The sequence below is a fragment of the Oncorhynchus masou genome, chromosome 13 (assembly GCF_036934945.1).
Source record: "Oncorhynchus masou masou isolate Uvic2021 chromosome 13, UVic_Omas_1.1, whole genome shotgun sequence".
Classification (NCBI taxonomy): domain Eukaryota; kingdom Metazoa; phylum Chordata; class Actinopteri; order Salmoniformes; family Salmonidae; genus Oncorhynchus; species Oncorhynchus masou.
In genome coordinates, this window is record NC_088224.1 from 33,608,037 (window position 1) to 33,626,036 (window position 18,000).

The 18,000-nt window shown below is 43.3% G+C and overlaps 3 protein-coding genes across 3 annotated transcripts; all 3 read left to right on the plus strand.

Moving 5' to 3' along the window:
• The first annotated feature begins 5,987 nt into the window (after window positions 1-5,987).
• LOC135553315 (mucin-2-like) lies at window positions 5,988-9,029 on the plus strand. The gene is made up of 2 exons (XM_064985477.1): window positions 5,988-7,840; window positions 8,327-9,029. Exons 1-2 carry the CDS (start codon window positions 5,988-5,990, stop codon window positions 9,027-9,029), a joined length of 2,556 nt encoding a protein of 851 aa, XP_064841549.1.
• Window positions 9,030-9,072: 43 nt separating this feature from the next.
• On the plus strand, window positions 9,073-13,253 carry LOC135553317 (mucin-2-like). The gene is made up of 2 exons (XM_064985478.1): window positions 9,073-13,002; window positions 13,068-13,253. Exons 1-2 carry the CDS (start codon window positions 9,073-9,075, stop codon window positions 13,251-13,253), a joined length of 4,116 nt encoding a protein of 1,371 aa, XP_064841550.1.
• Window positions 13,254-13,846: 593 nt separating this feature from the next.
• On the plus strand, window positions 13,847-16,994 carry LOC135553318 (mucin-5AC-like). Its single transcript, XM_064985479.1, has 2 exons — window positions 13,847-16,245; window positions 16,773-16,994. Exons 1-2 carry the CDS (start codon window positions 13,918-13,920, stop codon window positions 16,992-16,994), a joined length of 2,550 nt encoding a protein of 849 aa, XP_064841551.1. The 5' UTR covers window positions 13,847-13,917.
• The last annotated feature ends 1,006 nt before the right edge of the window (window positions 16,995-18,000 follow it).

The window sequence follows — 18,000 nt, forward strand, 5'->3', positions numbered from 1 at the left end:
CCAATTTTGATAGTACAAAAGTATAAATAAAGGTAATAAATGCGCCTGGCTGGTTAAGTTTTAAGAAAAATCCAGTATATCCTGTATTATAACAGTCTTTATTAGTCAAGGCGGCATGAGATAGTAACAATTAGAATTTTTTTATTTATTATTTAACTAGGCAAGTCAGTTAAGAACAAATTCTTAATTTCAATGACGTCCTAGGGCATGTTGAGTCAGGCATCACACTCCAAATCTCCATGTTCACAAGTGATACCCACATGTTGCTGGTTAGAATGAAGCTCCTCACCCAAAAAGCTAAATATTAGTTTGGGTAAAACTTTGTGAATGTTAAATGTATCATGCATAACAACCGTCATATTTTAACATAATTTATAAGGAACCATCAAAATGAGTGATTTTGTCATCACAGAAAGGTATTATGAAGTTAAATTATTTTAGTTGAAATAGTCTGGTCTGAGTGAACAGTATTGTTGCTGGTGTTACTGACTGGGTTAGTCCTGTGCACCACAAGGCTATATTAGTCTTTGCTGAGCTAAAGCCAAGGCATAATCTTCTGTCTCGATGGGGTTTAGGTCGGTATCAGTAAAGCAATTCCTGACGAACACTAATTTATAAAGCCCTTTTTTTACAGCAAATGTGATTGATTGATATGATCTAATACATGTTTTCAGACATCAGGAAAAGTTACTCAACATGTTACAATGCCATCAATTGCTCTGACCTGGGTTCAAATACTATTGAGCCTGTCTGGAGTGAGTGCCAGAAAGATGGCGGTTTTCTCTTTTGGGACTACTACAATGGTTCCATTGTGCCAGGCAAGCTCAATCACTGACCACAGTCAGTTAGAGTATTTGAAATATATTATTTACAGACAGGTCTGGATCCAACCCTTCTGCTCTTGTGGCCTTGAGCAAGTCACATAACCCCTAATCTGCTACCTGGGTACTGCTCTGAGGCTTACCTGGTGCTCCTAGAATGTTGTGTGATTAGCATGTCAGAGGGATGGGTACTTTGACGGAATAAATCAAATATTTATCAAATTCCTCATGAATGATGTTGAATAAATGTGTTCTAATAGTTGTTATGAATGACACTGGAACACTCAAGGTGTTATGTATTACGCACCTTTGTTTCAGATCAACTAATGCAACATTGGCATGCAGAATATTCCCCTTGGTTGAGAGGAACTCCCTGAGGAAGACAGGAAAACTGTGCATCAAGGCTTAACCCTAAATAAAGTGATAATGACAGCTGGAGAGGGAAAACCTGCATACTTCAGATCCACGTTTGCGTTGCCATGAACCTTGCAGAGGTTAAATCTGCAGCCAGAAATAGGTCAATACTATTATGCATTTACTTTTTGATCGCTTTACTAAAGATTTTAGTCCTTAGTCCCTGAGTCCTTAATGGGGCAATCTGGGATTCAAACAACAACAATGCGGACACCCCACCACTTTAGTAAACGTAACCACTCTCAAATTCATAGATGTAGCAATGGATGCAAGGACTGACCATCCATGATATCAAAATGATGAGAACCAAGGCACTCTTCAAAATACTGAAACACTATTGTAGTGTCATGTTAATGTTCAACAGAAAATATAAAAAATATAACTTGAACACATTTCATTATCATAAAGAGATACAAGTCTTTAAATATGTATTTATTTTAAATCGAGCCACAAGATAGAGATTTTTATTAATTTCTCCAAATATATCAACTGTAAAGTCCAAAAAATCTAAGGTATTTCCCACACAATATTTTATCAGAAATTAATTTGTTATATTATTATACATATTATACATTTCTTTCTTTCTTTTCAGCAGGTACACACAAATGTTTAGGTGTCAACATTCTTCATTGTAAGCAATCATTTAAAAATTATTTTAGCATCTGGAAAATGCTCCATCAGAAATCCAAGATAATGTCCTCCATTGTTGGGCTCACCATGTGGGGTCATTGTGACCCTCAATCATATTTACCAGCTGATTACAACAAATCTTGGCATCACTTTGTTAGAGATTCATAAAATGAATCTACTGTTAAAAGAAACAACTATGTTTTTAAAAAGATATGGGAAGTAGCACATGTGAGAGTGTAGAACTGTTAAATAGAAAAAGGCTGGCTGCTTACTTCAGGCCACTGATTTAATTAAATGAATGACTCCAATTAAGCAAGATTCTGGCTACAGAAAATCTTTTAAAAAATGTATTTGTGACCTAAACAGTTTACAATAAAAAAAAGTCAGTACATAACTGTTATTATACTCACTCTTATACACTTATTTTCCCCCTCCCTTTTTTTCAATTATTTTTAGTCCATCCCAAATTTTTGGTCAGAACACCTAACCAGTTTTCCATACCACGTCAGTCAGTACCTGGGGAAAAAACAAAAACATTTTGAAGCTAAGTACTTCCCACTTGCATTCCTCTGTCCCTCCCTTTTTCGTCACCTTTATCTTATTATCTTTGGTGCCTCCCAAAATACTACGTCAATTTGTGGCATCAAACCAGCCCTATAGTAATATAAATACAAACTAGAAATACATTAGCATGACAGTATACACGGGAACAATTCAATTGTAAGCTTGAAATGGTTAGCAGAACTAGAAAGAATGAGATTTTAGAGTAGATATAAGCTAGATATTGTGATTGTTAATCGTCATTAACCAAGACCTTCCTCAATTGATATTTGGAGAAATTACAGAAATAGGTGGCTGGCATTGAAGTGTTTGCTGTAGGTAAGTAATAACCTTTACTCTATAATTGAATATATAAATGGAAAATACTTGATAAATATGTTTTAAATAAATTGCACACAGCACAAAAAAATTGAAATATCATATACAAATATAACAAGGTATAATGGTCTTACAAGAAAAGATCAAAATCCAAAATTGATAATGTAAAAGCAACAACATTGAAACAATGAAGATTATGGTTATTATGTACACGTTATATGTAAACATCCCTTTTGATGAACTACCAAACTGTCACAGAATATGTATAGGAGTATGTAGTTAATTGCTGGCAGACCATTTGAAAACTTTAAATTGACATGATTTATAGTGCCTTCAGAAAGTATTCATAACTCTTGACTTATTCCACATTTTGTTGTGTTCCAGCCTGGTCTTAATGATGAAATGCCCATGCATGTTATGTAAATGTGAACATGAGTTAATGCCGACACTTCAGATCACTCTGACGGGTTTTCTTGTACAGTACCCAATGATTTATGAAAACTTTATTGATAGGTCGATGTCCTCATTGTTGTTTTACGGTCTTGTTTAATAAGTCTTATGTACACACTTTATTACAATTATTAGAAGACTTATGAAATGCATATTGTTATATTATAGGGGTGGCAGGTAGCCTTGTGGTTAGAGTATTGGGCCAGTAACCGAAAGGTTGCTAGATCGAATCACCGAGCTGACAAGGCAAAAATCTGTTGTTCTGAACAAGGCAGTTAACCCAATGTTCCTAGGCTGTCATTGTAAGTAAGAATTTGTTCTTAATGGACTTGCCTAGTTAAATGAAGGTTAAATAAAAAATATAAATATTTGTAACATATGCTTGTTTTCCTTATACTCCAGGATTTTGTGAGTGTTTTTAATTTGCACCCTTATGTTGACATTGCTCCAGCCACATCCGTTCAATGCGTTTCATGCTTGAGGCCTAAATTTGAACTTAATAGGGCAGTGATATTAGCAAGAGCAGTGTGCAGGTTTCTTATTTTTTCTCATCTTTTTAAGAATTTTGAAAATGGATGGTCAACATTTGAAAGCCAAGTTTAAATACTTCTGTTTATTAAGCATCAAAATGCGTATTTCTTTTGAAAAATTGTAACGCTAATGTGGATTTTACTATTTCATGTATTATGTTTTATATTTGAAAAAAACATGCATCTTTTGATGAACTACACCGATTATTTTCACAATGTGTGAATTCCTTGTCGCTCGCAGACCATTTGCAAATTTGAAATGCCCTTTCCTCTTATGAAGTAACATGATTGGTGGGATGCGGTAATAGGCTGATTTCTGATGGGGTAAAAATGCAACGCTAATCTGGATTTTACTGTGTAATTTCACTAAAGTGTATAAATCCATGATATAGTGGTTATAGTGACTGTTGTGAAATGATTCACAGCCTTGCAAAGTTTTCACATTTTGTTTCCTTGGTTTTTACATTATTCTTCACAAGATACTTTTGTTCACAGCGATGTCTTGAATGAATAATTATTCACACCTCTTGATCTGGCACACCTAAATGAGTTGCATAAATTTGCTTAACAAGTTACAGATTAAGTTGAAAAGTGTCCACCGCTGAACATTAATAGTGGCTTATGACCTGTCAATAAAATGTATATTTTTCTTTCTATTCAGAAAACAACTGCATCAACTGAGTCCAAAATGAAGACACAGAAACTGACAGCTACTTTATTTACCATGGGTATGTAGTACACTGAATTTCATTCTGTGTTCATGTTTCTAACTCATTTTTTACTATTTGCTAACTTCATGCCAACTGGTGTATTAATCCTGAATTAAAATATTAACAACCAAAAAAGCAAGATGGTGACAAAATAGACCATATACATTTGGATAATGTAATTAGAATAATGAGCAATGATGTACATGTTGTATGCATTTGATGTTACAATGCCTATGATTTTTTTTAAATATGTTTATTTTGACATTTCATGGGGGCAATTTTACATTTTGCCAAGGCTACTTTACTGTCAAATGTCTCCCCTCGATTAAATACGTTTCCAAAATAGAAAAAAGGAAAATGACTCAATTGTAAGCGGTAAACATTATCAAACTGCTGTAACCTCTATTACTTGAATTATATTACCACACTACTTTCATGAAAAATGTACCCTTTTTTCAACAACAACAAAAATTGAACTCAGGTGTGGTAATCTCAATAAGGTATTATAGGTAATATTATTAACAATCAAGGGAATAATATGTAGCTAAAAATTATAATTGTATATATTACATAATAAAGATGTCAAAAACTGCACCATGCTGATGAAGGGAAATCTTGGAAATGTTGATATTGTGCGCAATAAACATATTAACCATTCATCTCATAAATCACAGTGTTTTTATGCTGGAATATCCACGGAGTTCTGACCACAACTGCAGCTCCAACGACAACTGCAGCTCCTACGACAACTGCAGCTCCTACGACAACTGCAGCTCCAACGACAACTGCAGCTCCTACGACAACTGCAGCTCCTACGACAACTGCAGCTCCTACGACAACTGCAGCTCCAACGACAACTGCAGCTCCAACGACAACTGCAGCTCCTACGACAACTGCAGCTCCTACGACAACTGCAGCTCCTACGACAACTGCAGCTCCTACGACAACTGCAGCTCCTACGACAACTGCATCTCCTACGACAACTGCATCTCCTACGACAACTGCATCTCCTACGACAACTGCATCTCCCACGACAACTGCAGCTTCTACGACAACTGCAGCTACTACGACAACTGCAGCTCCTACGACAACTGCTGCTCCTACAACAACTGCAGCTTCTACGACAACTGCAGCTCCCATGACAACTGCAGCTCCTACGACAATTGCAGCTCCTACGACAAGCTGCAGCTCCTACGTCAACTGCAGCTCCTACGACAACTGCAGCTCTTACGACAACTGCAGCTCCTATGACGACAAGTGTAGCTCCTATGACGACAAGTGTAGCTCCTATGACAATAACTGTAGCTCCTACTACAACAACTGAAACTCCTTCGACAACAACTGTTGCTTCAACGACAACCAATGCAGCTCTTCCTACAACTGTAAGTCCTACGACCACTACACCAGCTGCACCTACTGCAACAACCACAACGACAGCAGCTTCTACGACAGCCACTGCAGCTCCGACAACCACAACTGCAGCTCCAACTTCAACAACTGTAGCTCCTATGACCCCCACAACTGAGGCTTCTACGACAACATCTGTAGCGCCTATGACCACTACAACTGCAGCACCTACTTCAACAACTACAACTGAAGCTGCTACAACAACTATAGGTCCTACGACCACCACAACTGCAGCTCCAACTACACCTGTAAATCCTATGACCACCACAACTGCAGCACCTACTACGACAACTACAACACCTACTACGACAACCACAGCACCTACTACGAAAACCACAACTGTACCTCCTTCGACAACCACAACTCCAACTACAACAACTGTAGCTCCTATGACCCCCACAACTGCAGCACCTACAACTACAACTGAAGCTCCTACGATAACCACAACTGCAGTACCTACTACGACAACTACAACCGAAGCTGCTACGACAACCACGACTTCAGCGCCTACTACAACAACCACAACACCTACGATGACAACCACAGCTGTAGCTCCTACGACCACCACAACTGCAGAACCTACTACAACAACTACAACACCTACTACGACAACCACAACACCTACTACGGCAACCACAACACCTACTACGGCAACCACAACACCTACTATGGCAACCACAACACCTACTACGACAACCACAACTGCAGCTCCAACTACAACAACTGTAGCTCCTACGACCCCCATAACTGCAGCACCTACAACGACAACTGTAGCTCCTACGACCACAACTGCAGCACCTACTTCAACAACTACAACTGCAGCACCTACTACGACAACTACAACCGAAACTGCAACAATAACGATGACTTCAGCACCTACTATGACAACTACAACACCTACTACGACAACACCTACTATGACAACCACAACTGTAGCTCCTACGACAACCACAACTGCAACTCCAACTACAACAACTGTAGCTCCTACGACCACCACAACTGCTGCACCTACTACGGCAACCACAACCGAAGCTGCTACGACAACCACGACTTCAGCGCCTACTACAACAATGACAACACCGACATTACCTACTACAACAACCACAACTGCAGCTCCAACTCCAACTGTAGCTCCTATGACCACCACAACCACAACACCTACTACAACAACCACTGTATCTCCTACAACAACTACAAATGCAGCTCCTACGACAACAACAACTGCAGCTCCTATTACAACTTTAGATCCCACGACCACTACAACAGAAGCACCCACTACGACCACTACAAATGCAGCTTCTACGACAACAACAACTGATACTCCTACTACAACCACTACAACAAAAGCACCTACAACCATAACTGTAGCTCCTATGACAACCACAACTGCAGCTCCAACTACAACAACAGTAGCTCCTATGACCACCACAACTGCATCACCTACTACGACAACCACAACACCTACTAAGACAACCACAACACCTACTACGACAACCACAACTGTACCTCCTACGACAACCACAACTGTACCTCCTACGACAACCACAACTGTACCTCATACGACAACCACAACTGTACCTCCTACGACAACCACAACTGTACCTCCTACGACAACCACAACTGCAGCTTCAACTACAACAACTGTAGCTCCTACGACCACCACAACCACAACACCTACTACGACAACCACAACTGTACCTCCTACGACAACCACAACTGCAGCTCCAACTACAACAACTGTAGCTCCTACGACCCCCACAACCTCCGCACCCACAATGACAACTGTAGCTCCTACGACCACAACTGCATCACCTACTACAACCGAAGCTGCTACGACAACCACGACTTCAGTGCCTACTACGACAACTACAACACCTACTACGACAACCACAACACCTACCACGACAACAACAACTGCAGCTCCAACTTCGACAACTGTAGCTCCAACGACAACCAAAACTGCAGCTCCAACTACGACAACCACAACTCCAACTTTGACATCCACAACACCAACTATAACAACTGTAGCTCCTACGACGACAACTGTAGCTCCTACGACCACAACTACACCATCTACTTCGACAACCGCTGCAGCATCTGCTAAAATAACTACAACTGATACTCCTACGACAACATCTGTAGCTCCTATGACCACTACAACTGCAGCACCTACTTCAACAACTACAACCGAAGCTGGTACGACAACTACAACACCTACTACGACAACCACAACACCTACTACGACAACCACAACTGTAGCTCCTACGACAACCACAACTGCAGCTCCAACTTCAACAACTGCAGCTCCTACGACCACAACTCCACCACCTACTTCAACAACCGCTGCAGCATCTGCTAAAATAACTACAACTGATACTCCTACAACAACATCTGTAGCTCCTATGACCACTACAACTGCAGCACCTACTTCGACAACTACAACTGTTGCACCAACTACGACAACTATAACCGAAACTGCTACGACAACCACGACTTCAGCGCCTACTACGACAACTACAACACCTCCTATGACAACCACAACACCTACTACGACAACCACAACTGCAGCTCCAACTACAACAACTGTAGCTCCTACGACCACCACAACAACAACACCTACTACAACAACCACTGGATCTCCTACAACAACTACAAATGCACCTCCTACGACAACCACAACTGCAACTCCAACTTCAACAACTGTAGCTCCTACGACCACCACAACTGCATCACCTACTACGACAACCACAACACCTACTACGACACCCACAACACCTACTACGACAACCACAACAGCTACTACAACAACCACAACAGTACCTCCTACGACAACCACAATAGCAGCTCCAACTACAACAACTGTAGCTCCTACAACCCCCACAACCTCATCACCTACAATGACAACTGTAGCTCCTATCACCACAACTGCAGCCCTTACTTCAACAACTACAACTGCAGCACCTACTACGACCGAAGCTGCTACGACAACCACGACTTCTGCGCCTACTACGACAACTACAACACCTACTACGACAACCACAACACCTACTACGACAACAACAACTGCAGCTCCAACTATGACAACCACAACACCAACTACAACAACTGTAGCTCCTACGACAACATCTGTAGCTCCTATGACCACTACAACTACAGCACCTACCGACAGCCGCTGCAGCATCTTCTAAAATAACTACAACTGATACTCCTACGACAACATCTGTAGCTCCTATGACCACTACAACTACAGCACCTACTACAACAACTACAACCGAAGCTGGTACGACAACTACAACACCTACTACGACAACCACAACACCTACTACGACAACAACTGCAGCTCCAACGACCCCCACAACTGCAGCTCCAACTACAACAACAGTAGCTCCTACGACCACCACAACCGCATCACCTACTACGACAACCACAACACCTACTACGACAACCACAACACCTACTACGACAACCACAACTGTACCTCCTACGACAACCACAACTGCAGCTCCAACTGCAACAACAGTAGCTCCTACGACCACCACAACCGCATCACCTACTACGACAACCACAACACCTACTACGACAACCACAACTGTACCTCCTACGACAACCACAACTGCAGCTCCAACTGCAACAACAGTAGCTCCTACGACCACCACAACCGCATCACCTACAACGACAACCACAACACCTACTACGACAAGCACAACTGTACCTACTGCGACAACCACAACTGTACCTACTACGACAACCACAACTGTACCTCCTACGACAACCACAACTGCAGCTCCAACTACAACAACTGTAGCTCCGACGACCCCCACAACCCCAGCACCTACAACAACAACTGCAGCTCCTACGACCACAACTGCAGCACCTACTACAACTGAAGCTGCGACGACAACCACGACTTCAACGCCTACTACGACAACTACAACACCTACTACGACAACAACAACTGCAGCTCCAACTTCAACAACTGGAGCTCCAACGACAACCACAACTGCAGCTCCAACTACGACAACCACAACTCCATCTTTGACAACTGTAGCATCTAAGACCACCACAACTGCAGCACCTACTACGACAACCACAACTCCAACTACATCAACTGTAGCTCCTACGACCCCCACACCTGCAGCACCTACAATGACAACTGAAGCTCCTACGACCACAACTACAACACCTACTACGACATCCACAACTCCAACTTTGACAACTGTAGCATCTACAACCACCACAACTACACCACCTACTTCGACAACCGCTGCAGCATCTGCTAAAATAACTACAACTGATACTCCTACGACAACATCTGTAGCTCCAATGACCACTACAACTGTAGCACCTACTACAACAGCTACAACCGAAGCTGGTACGACAACTACAACACCTACTACGACAACCACAACTGAAGCTCCTACGACCACCACAACACCTACTTCGACAACCACAACACCTACTACGACAACCACAACACCTACTACGACAACAACTGCAGCTCCAACTACAACAACTGTAGCTCCAACGACCCCCACAACTGCAGCACCTACAATGACAACTGTAGCTCCTACGACCACAACTACACCACCTACTTCGACAACTGCTGCAGCATCTGCTAAAATAACTACAACTGATACTCCTACGACAACAACTGTAGCTCCTATGACCACCACAACCACAACACCTACTACAACAACCACTGTATCTCCTACAACAACTACAAATGCAGCTCCTACGACAACAACAACTGCAGCTCCTATTACAACTTTAGATCCCACGACCACTACAACAGAAGCACCCACTACGACCACTACAAATGCAGCTTCTACGACAACAACAACTGATACTCCTACTACAACCACTACAACAAAAGCACCTACAACCATAACTGTAGCTCCTATGACAACCACAACTGCAGCTCCAACTACAACAACAGTAGCTCCTATGACCACCACAACTGCATCACCTACTACGACAACCACAACACCTACTAAGACAACCACAACACCTACTACGACAACCACAACTGTACCTCCTACGACAACCACAACTGTACCTCCTACGACAACCACAACTGTACCTCATACGACAACCACAACTGTACCTCCTACGACAACCACAACTGTACCTCCTACGACAACCACAACTGCAGCTTCAACTACAACAACTGTAGCTCCTACGACCACCACAACCACAACACCTACTACGACAACCACAACTGTACCTCCTACGACAACCACAACTGCAGCTCCAACTACAACAACTGTAGCTCCTACGACCCCCACAACCTCCGCACCCACAATGACAACTGTAGCTCCTACGACCACAACTGCATCACCTACTACAACCGAAGCTGCTACGACAACCACGACTTCAGTGCCTACTACGACAACTACAACACCTACTACGACAACCACAACACCTACCACGACAACAACAACTGCAGCTCCAACTTCGACAACTGTAGCTCCAACGACAACCAAAACTGCAGCTCCAACTACGACAACCACAACTCCAACTTTGACATCCACAACACCAACTATAACAACTGTAGCTCCTACGACGACAACTGTAGCTCCTACGACCACAACTACACCATCTACTTCGACAACCGCTGCAGCATCTGCTAAAATAACTACAACTGATACTCCTACGACAACATCTGTAGCTCCTATGACCACTACAACTGCAGCACCTACTTCAACAACTACAACCGAAGCTGGTACGACAACTACAACACCTACTACGACAACCACAACACCTACTACGACAACCACAACTGTAGCTCCTACGACAACCACAACTGCAGCTCCAACTTCAACAACTGCAGCTCCTACGACCACAACTCCACCACCTACTTCAACAACCGCTGCAGCATCTGCTAAAATAACTACAACTGATACTCCTACAACAACATCTGTAGCTCCTATGACCACTACAACTGCAGCACCTACTTCGACAACTACAACTGTTGCACCAACTACGACAACTATAACCGAAACTGCTACGACAACCACGACTTCAGCGCCTACTACGACAACTACAACACCTCCTATGACAACCACAACACCTACTACGACAACCACAACTGCAGCTCCAACTACAACAACTGTAGCTCCTACGACCACCACAACCACAACACCTACTACAACAACCACTGGATCTCCTACAACAACTACAAATGCACCTCCTACGACAACCACAACTGCAACTCCAACTTCAACAACTGTAGCTCCTACGACCACCACAACTGCATCACCTACTATGACAACCACAACACCTACTACGACAACCACAACACCTACTACGACAACCACAACACCTACTACGACAACCACAACTGTACCTCCTACGACAACCACAATTGCAGCTCCAACTACAACAACTGTAGCTCCTACGACCCCCACAACCTCAGCACCTACAACGACAACTGTAGCTCCTATGACCACAACTGCAGCACCTACTTCAACAACTACAACTGCAGCACCTACTACGACCGAAGCTGCTACGACAACCACGACTTCTGTGCCTACTACGACAACTACAACACCTACTATGACAACCACAACACCTACTACAACAACAACAACTGCAGCTCCAACTATGACAACCACAACACCAACTACAACAACTGTAGCTCCTACGACGACAACTGTAGCTCCTACGACCACAACTACACCACCTACTTCGACAGCCGCTGCAGCATCTTCTAAAATAACTACAACTGATACTCCTACGACAACATCTGTAGCTCCTATGACCACTACAACTACAGCACCTACTACAACAACTACAACCGAAGCTGGTACGACAACTACAACACCTACTACGACAACCACAACACCTACTACGACAACAACTGCAGCTCCAACGACCCCCACAACTGCAGCTCCAACTACAACAACAGTAGCTCCTACGACCACCACAACCGCATCACCTACTACGACAACCACAACACCTACTACGACAACCACAACACCTACTACGACAACCACAACTGTACCTCCTACGACAACCACAACTGCAGCTCCAACTGCAACAACAGTAGCTCCTACGACCACCACAACCGCATCACCTACTACGACAACCACAACACCTACTACGACAACCACAACTGTACCTCCTACGACAACCACAACTGCAGCTCCAACTGCAACAACAGTAGCTCCTACGACCACCACAACCGCATCACCTACAACGACAACCACAACACCTACTACGACAAGCACAACTGTACCTACTGCGACAACCACAACTGTACCTACTACGACAACCACAACTGTACCTCCTACGACAACCACAACTGCAGCTCCAACTACAACAACTGTAGCTCCGACGACCCCCACAACCCCAGCACCTACAACAACAACTGCAGCTCCTACGACCACAACTGCAGCACCTACTACAACTGAAGCTGCGACGACAACCACGACTTCAACGCCTACTACGACAACTACAACACCTACTACGACAACAACAACTGCAGCTCCAACTTCAACAACTGGAGCTCCAACGACAACCACAACTGCAGCTCCAACTACGACAACCACAACTCCATCTTTGACAACTGTAGCATCTAAGACCACCACAACTGCAGCACCTACTACGACAACCACAACTCCAACTACATCAACTGTAGCTCCTACGACCCCCACACCTGCAGCACCTACAATGACAACTGAAGCTCCTACGACCACAACTACAACACCTACTACGACATCCACAACTCCAACTTTGACAACTGTAGCATCTACAACCACCACAACTACACCACCTACTTCGACAACCGCTGCAGCATCTGCTAAAATAACTACAACTGATACTCCTACGACAACATCTGTAGCTCCAATGACCACTACAACTGTAGCACCTACTACAACAGCTACAACCGAAGCTGGTACGACAACTACAACACCTACTACGACAACCACAACTGAAGCTCCTACGACCACCACAACACCTACTTCGACAACCACAACACCTACTACGACAACCACAACACCTACTACGACAACAACTGCAGCTCCAACTACAACAACTGTAGCTCCAACGACCCCCACAACTGCAGCACCTACAATGACAACTGTAGCTCCTACGACCACAACTACACCACCTACTTCGACAACTGCTGCAGCATCTGCTAAAATAACTACAACTGATACTCCTACGACAACATCTGTAGCTCCTATGACCACTACAAATGCAGCACCTACTTCGACAACTACAACTGCAGCACCTACTACAACAACTACAACCGAAACTACTACGACAACCACAACATCTACTACGACAACCACAACTGTAGCTCCTTTGACCACCACAACTGCAGCACCTACTACGACAACTGCAACACCTACTACGACAACACGTACTACGACAACCACAACACCTACTATGACAACAACTGTAGCTCCAACGACCCCCACAACTGCCGCACTTATAACGACAACTGTAGCTCCTACGACCACAACCATACCACCTACTATGACAACAACAACTGCATCTCCAACTACAACAACTGTAGCTCCAACGACCCCCACAACTGCAGCACCTACTTCTACAACTGCAGCACCTACTTCAACAACTACAACCGAAGCTGCTACGACAACCACGACTTCAGCGCCGACGACAACCACAACTGCAGCTCCAACTACAGCATCTGTAGCTCCTATGACCACTTCAACTGCAGCACCTACTTCAACAACCACTGCAGCTCTTACAACAACTACCCCAGAAGCACCTACTTCGACAACCACTGCATCTCCTACTACAACAACCACTGCAGCTCGTACAACCATTACAACAGCAGCACCAACTACAACAACTACAAATGCAGCTCCTTCGACAACCACAACAGAAGCCCCTACAACAACAACTGAAGCTTCTACGACAACAAATATATCCCCAACCACTACAACGTCAGCAGCTACTGTGAAAATAACTTCAGCTCCTACTACAACAACTGTAGCTCTTACAACCTCAACGACTGCTTCACATAATACAACGATAACTAAAGCTCCAACGATAACAACAATTGCAGCACCAATTACGACACCTACATCTGCAGCACCAACTTCGACAACTACATCTGCAGTACCTACTACGACAACTACATCTGCAGCACTTACTACGACAATTACAACTGCAGCACCTACAAAGACAACTGTAGCTCCTATGACCACTACAACTGCAGCACCTACTTCAACAACTACAAATGCAGTTAATACAACAACCACAACTGCAGCTCCTACTACAACAACTTTAGATCTTTCGACCACAACAGCAGCAGCACCTACAACGACAACTGAAGCTCTTACGATAACCACAACACCTCCTACGACCATTACAACAGCAGCATCTATAACAACTTTAGCTTCTTCGAAAACAACTATATATCCTACTACCACTACAACTGCAGCAACTACTTCGACAATCACTACAGCTCCAGCTACAACATCTTTAGCTCCTACGACCAATACAACTGCAGAACCTACTTCGACAGTCAATACAGCTCCAGCTACAACATCTTTAGCTCCTACGACCACTACAACTGCAGAACCTACTTCAACAACCACTGCAGCTACTACTTCAAAAACCACTGCAGCTCCTACTTTAACAACCACTGCAGCAGCAGCACCTACTACAACAACTACAAATGCAGTTCCTACGACAACCACAACTGCAGCTTCTACTACAACTTTAGATCCAACGACCACTACAGCAGAAACACCTACAACGACCACTACAAACGCAGCTCCTACGACAACCACAACTGATACTACTACTGCAACTTTAGATTCTACGACCACTAAAACAGCTGCACCTACAACAACAACTGTAGCTTCTATGACAACAAATATATACCCAACCACTACAATGTCAGCAGCTACTTCGACAATCACTTCAGCTCCTTCTACACCAACTATAACTCTTACAACTACTACGACTGCAGCACATACTACAACTACAACTGAAGCTCTTACGATAACCACAACTGCAGCACCTATTACGACAATTACAATCGAAGCTCCTACGACAACCGCAAATGCAGCACCAACTACAACTGCAGCACCTACTACAACAATAACAACTGCAGCACTTACTATGACAACCACAACTGCAGATCCTACGACAAGCACAACTGCAGCTCCAACTACAACAACTGTAGTTCCTACTACCACCACAACTGCAGCACCTGCAGTGACATCTGTAGCTCCTACGACCACTACAACTACACCACCTACTTCGCCAACCACTGCAGCAACTGCTATAATAACTACAACTGAAGTTCATATGACAACATCTGTAGCTCCTATGACCACTACAACTGCAGCATCTACTTCAACAACCACTGCAGCTCTTACAATCACTACCCCAGCAGCACCTACTATGACAACAAATGCAGTTCTTATGACAACCATAACTGCAGCTCCTACTACAACAACTTTAGATCATACAACCACAACAACAGAAGCACCTACAACAACAACTGAAGCTCCTACGATAACCACAACACCTACTACGACCATTACAACAGCAGCACCTATAACAACTGTAGCTTCTACGACCACTACAACTGCAGCACTTACTTCAACAACCATTGCATCACCTACAAGAACACCTGTATCTACTTTGACAAACACTGCAGCACCTGCTACAATAACTTCAACTGAAGCCGCTACGACAACCACAACACCTACTCCGACCATTACAACAGCAGCACCTGCTACAATAACTACAACTGCAGCTAAAGCTACAACCATAACTGCACCTCCTACTATAACATTTTTAGCTCTTATGACCACTACAACAGCCGCACCTACAATGACAACTGTTGCTCCGACGGCAACTATAGCGCCTACAACCACTACATCTACCATACCTACAACAACTAAAGCTCTTACTCCAATAACTGTAGCTCCTTCAACCAGCACCACAAAAGCTGCTATGACAATCAATTCAGCTCTTACTACAACAACCATTGGTCCTACCACCCCTACAATTACAGCATCTACTACGACAACAACTGCAGCTTTTACGAAGACCCCAATTGCAGCTCCTACAACTGCAGCTCCTACAACTGCAGCTCTAACAACTGCAGCTCCAACAACTGCAGCTCCAACAACTGCAGCTCCAACAACTGCGGCTCCTAAAGCTGCCACTGCAGCTCCTACAGCTGCAACTGCAGCCCCTACAACTGCAGCTCCTACAACTGCAGTTCCTACAACTGCAGTTGATAATGCTGCTCTAATTACAACAGCTATAGCTCCTACAACCACTACAATGGAAGCTCCTTCAACAACCACAACTCCAGCTCCTTCGACAACCACAACTGTAGCTGCTACAAAAACCACAACTGTAGCTGCTACGACCACCACAACAGCAGCACCCACAACAACAACCGTAGAAGCAACCACACCCCTTCCCACTCTGTTGCTGATCACTCCTTTCAATACCACAAGTGGAGGTTTTCCTGGCTGGGCTCTGGCCATTATCATCCCTTGTGGCATCGCTATCATTTTGGTACCTCTGTGGATCCTGCTATGTGTACGTATAGTCTTGTGTTCACTTGTACTGTGTATATTGTTTACATATTTATTTAAAAAATATGCTACATTTCTGCAATGATTTAATTTTACATGTGAATCATACTTCTCCATCTTGTTTTGCAGTGCATTTTATGTGGTGGATGTGCAGCTATAAGGAGACGCTGGCACAGACGCAGATCTTACAATGTACAGTACACCAGAAGAAATGGTCTCTTCTGAGGTGACAACGCTAACATCTGTGACCAATTGTCATCACAAGAACAGCCAATCATCTATATCTGCTAATCATGGGACTTTAATGCATGGAAAATCACTTGACTACACAGGACTGCATCCGAGAAGATCAAGTGAAAATTGTTAATAAGCTTAAAAGGCCATATGGTTTTTGTTCAATGTACTACTTTTTATATTATGCATCTGATTGTTAATCAAAGTTACAGCTGAGCTGAACAAAGTATGTTTATATATTTATTAGTCATGTCATTTGTGGTTTCAAGCTGTGCTGTCCACTGACTAAAACGGTTATCATTTATTTATTTAATTTATAATAAGCTTCATTCCAATATTTATTTTTTGTTTGTTATTTCCTCTCTTGATTAACTATGAAGTA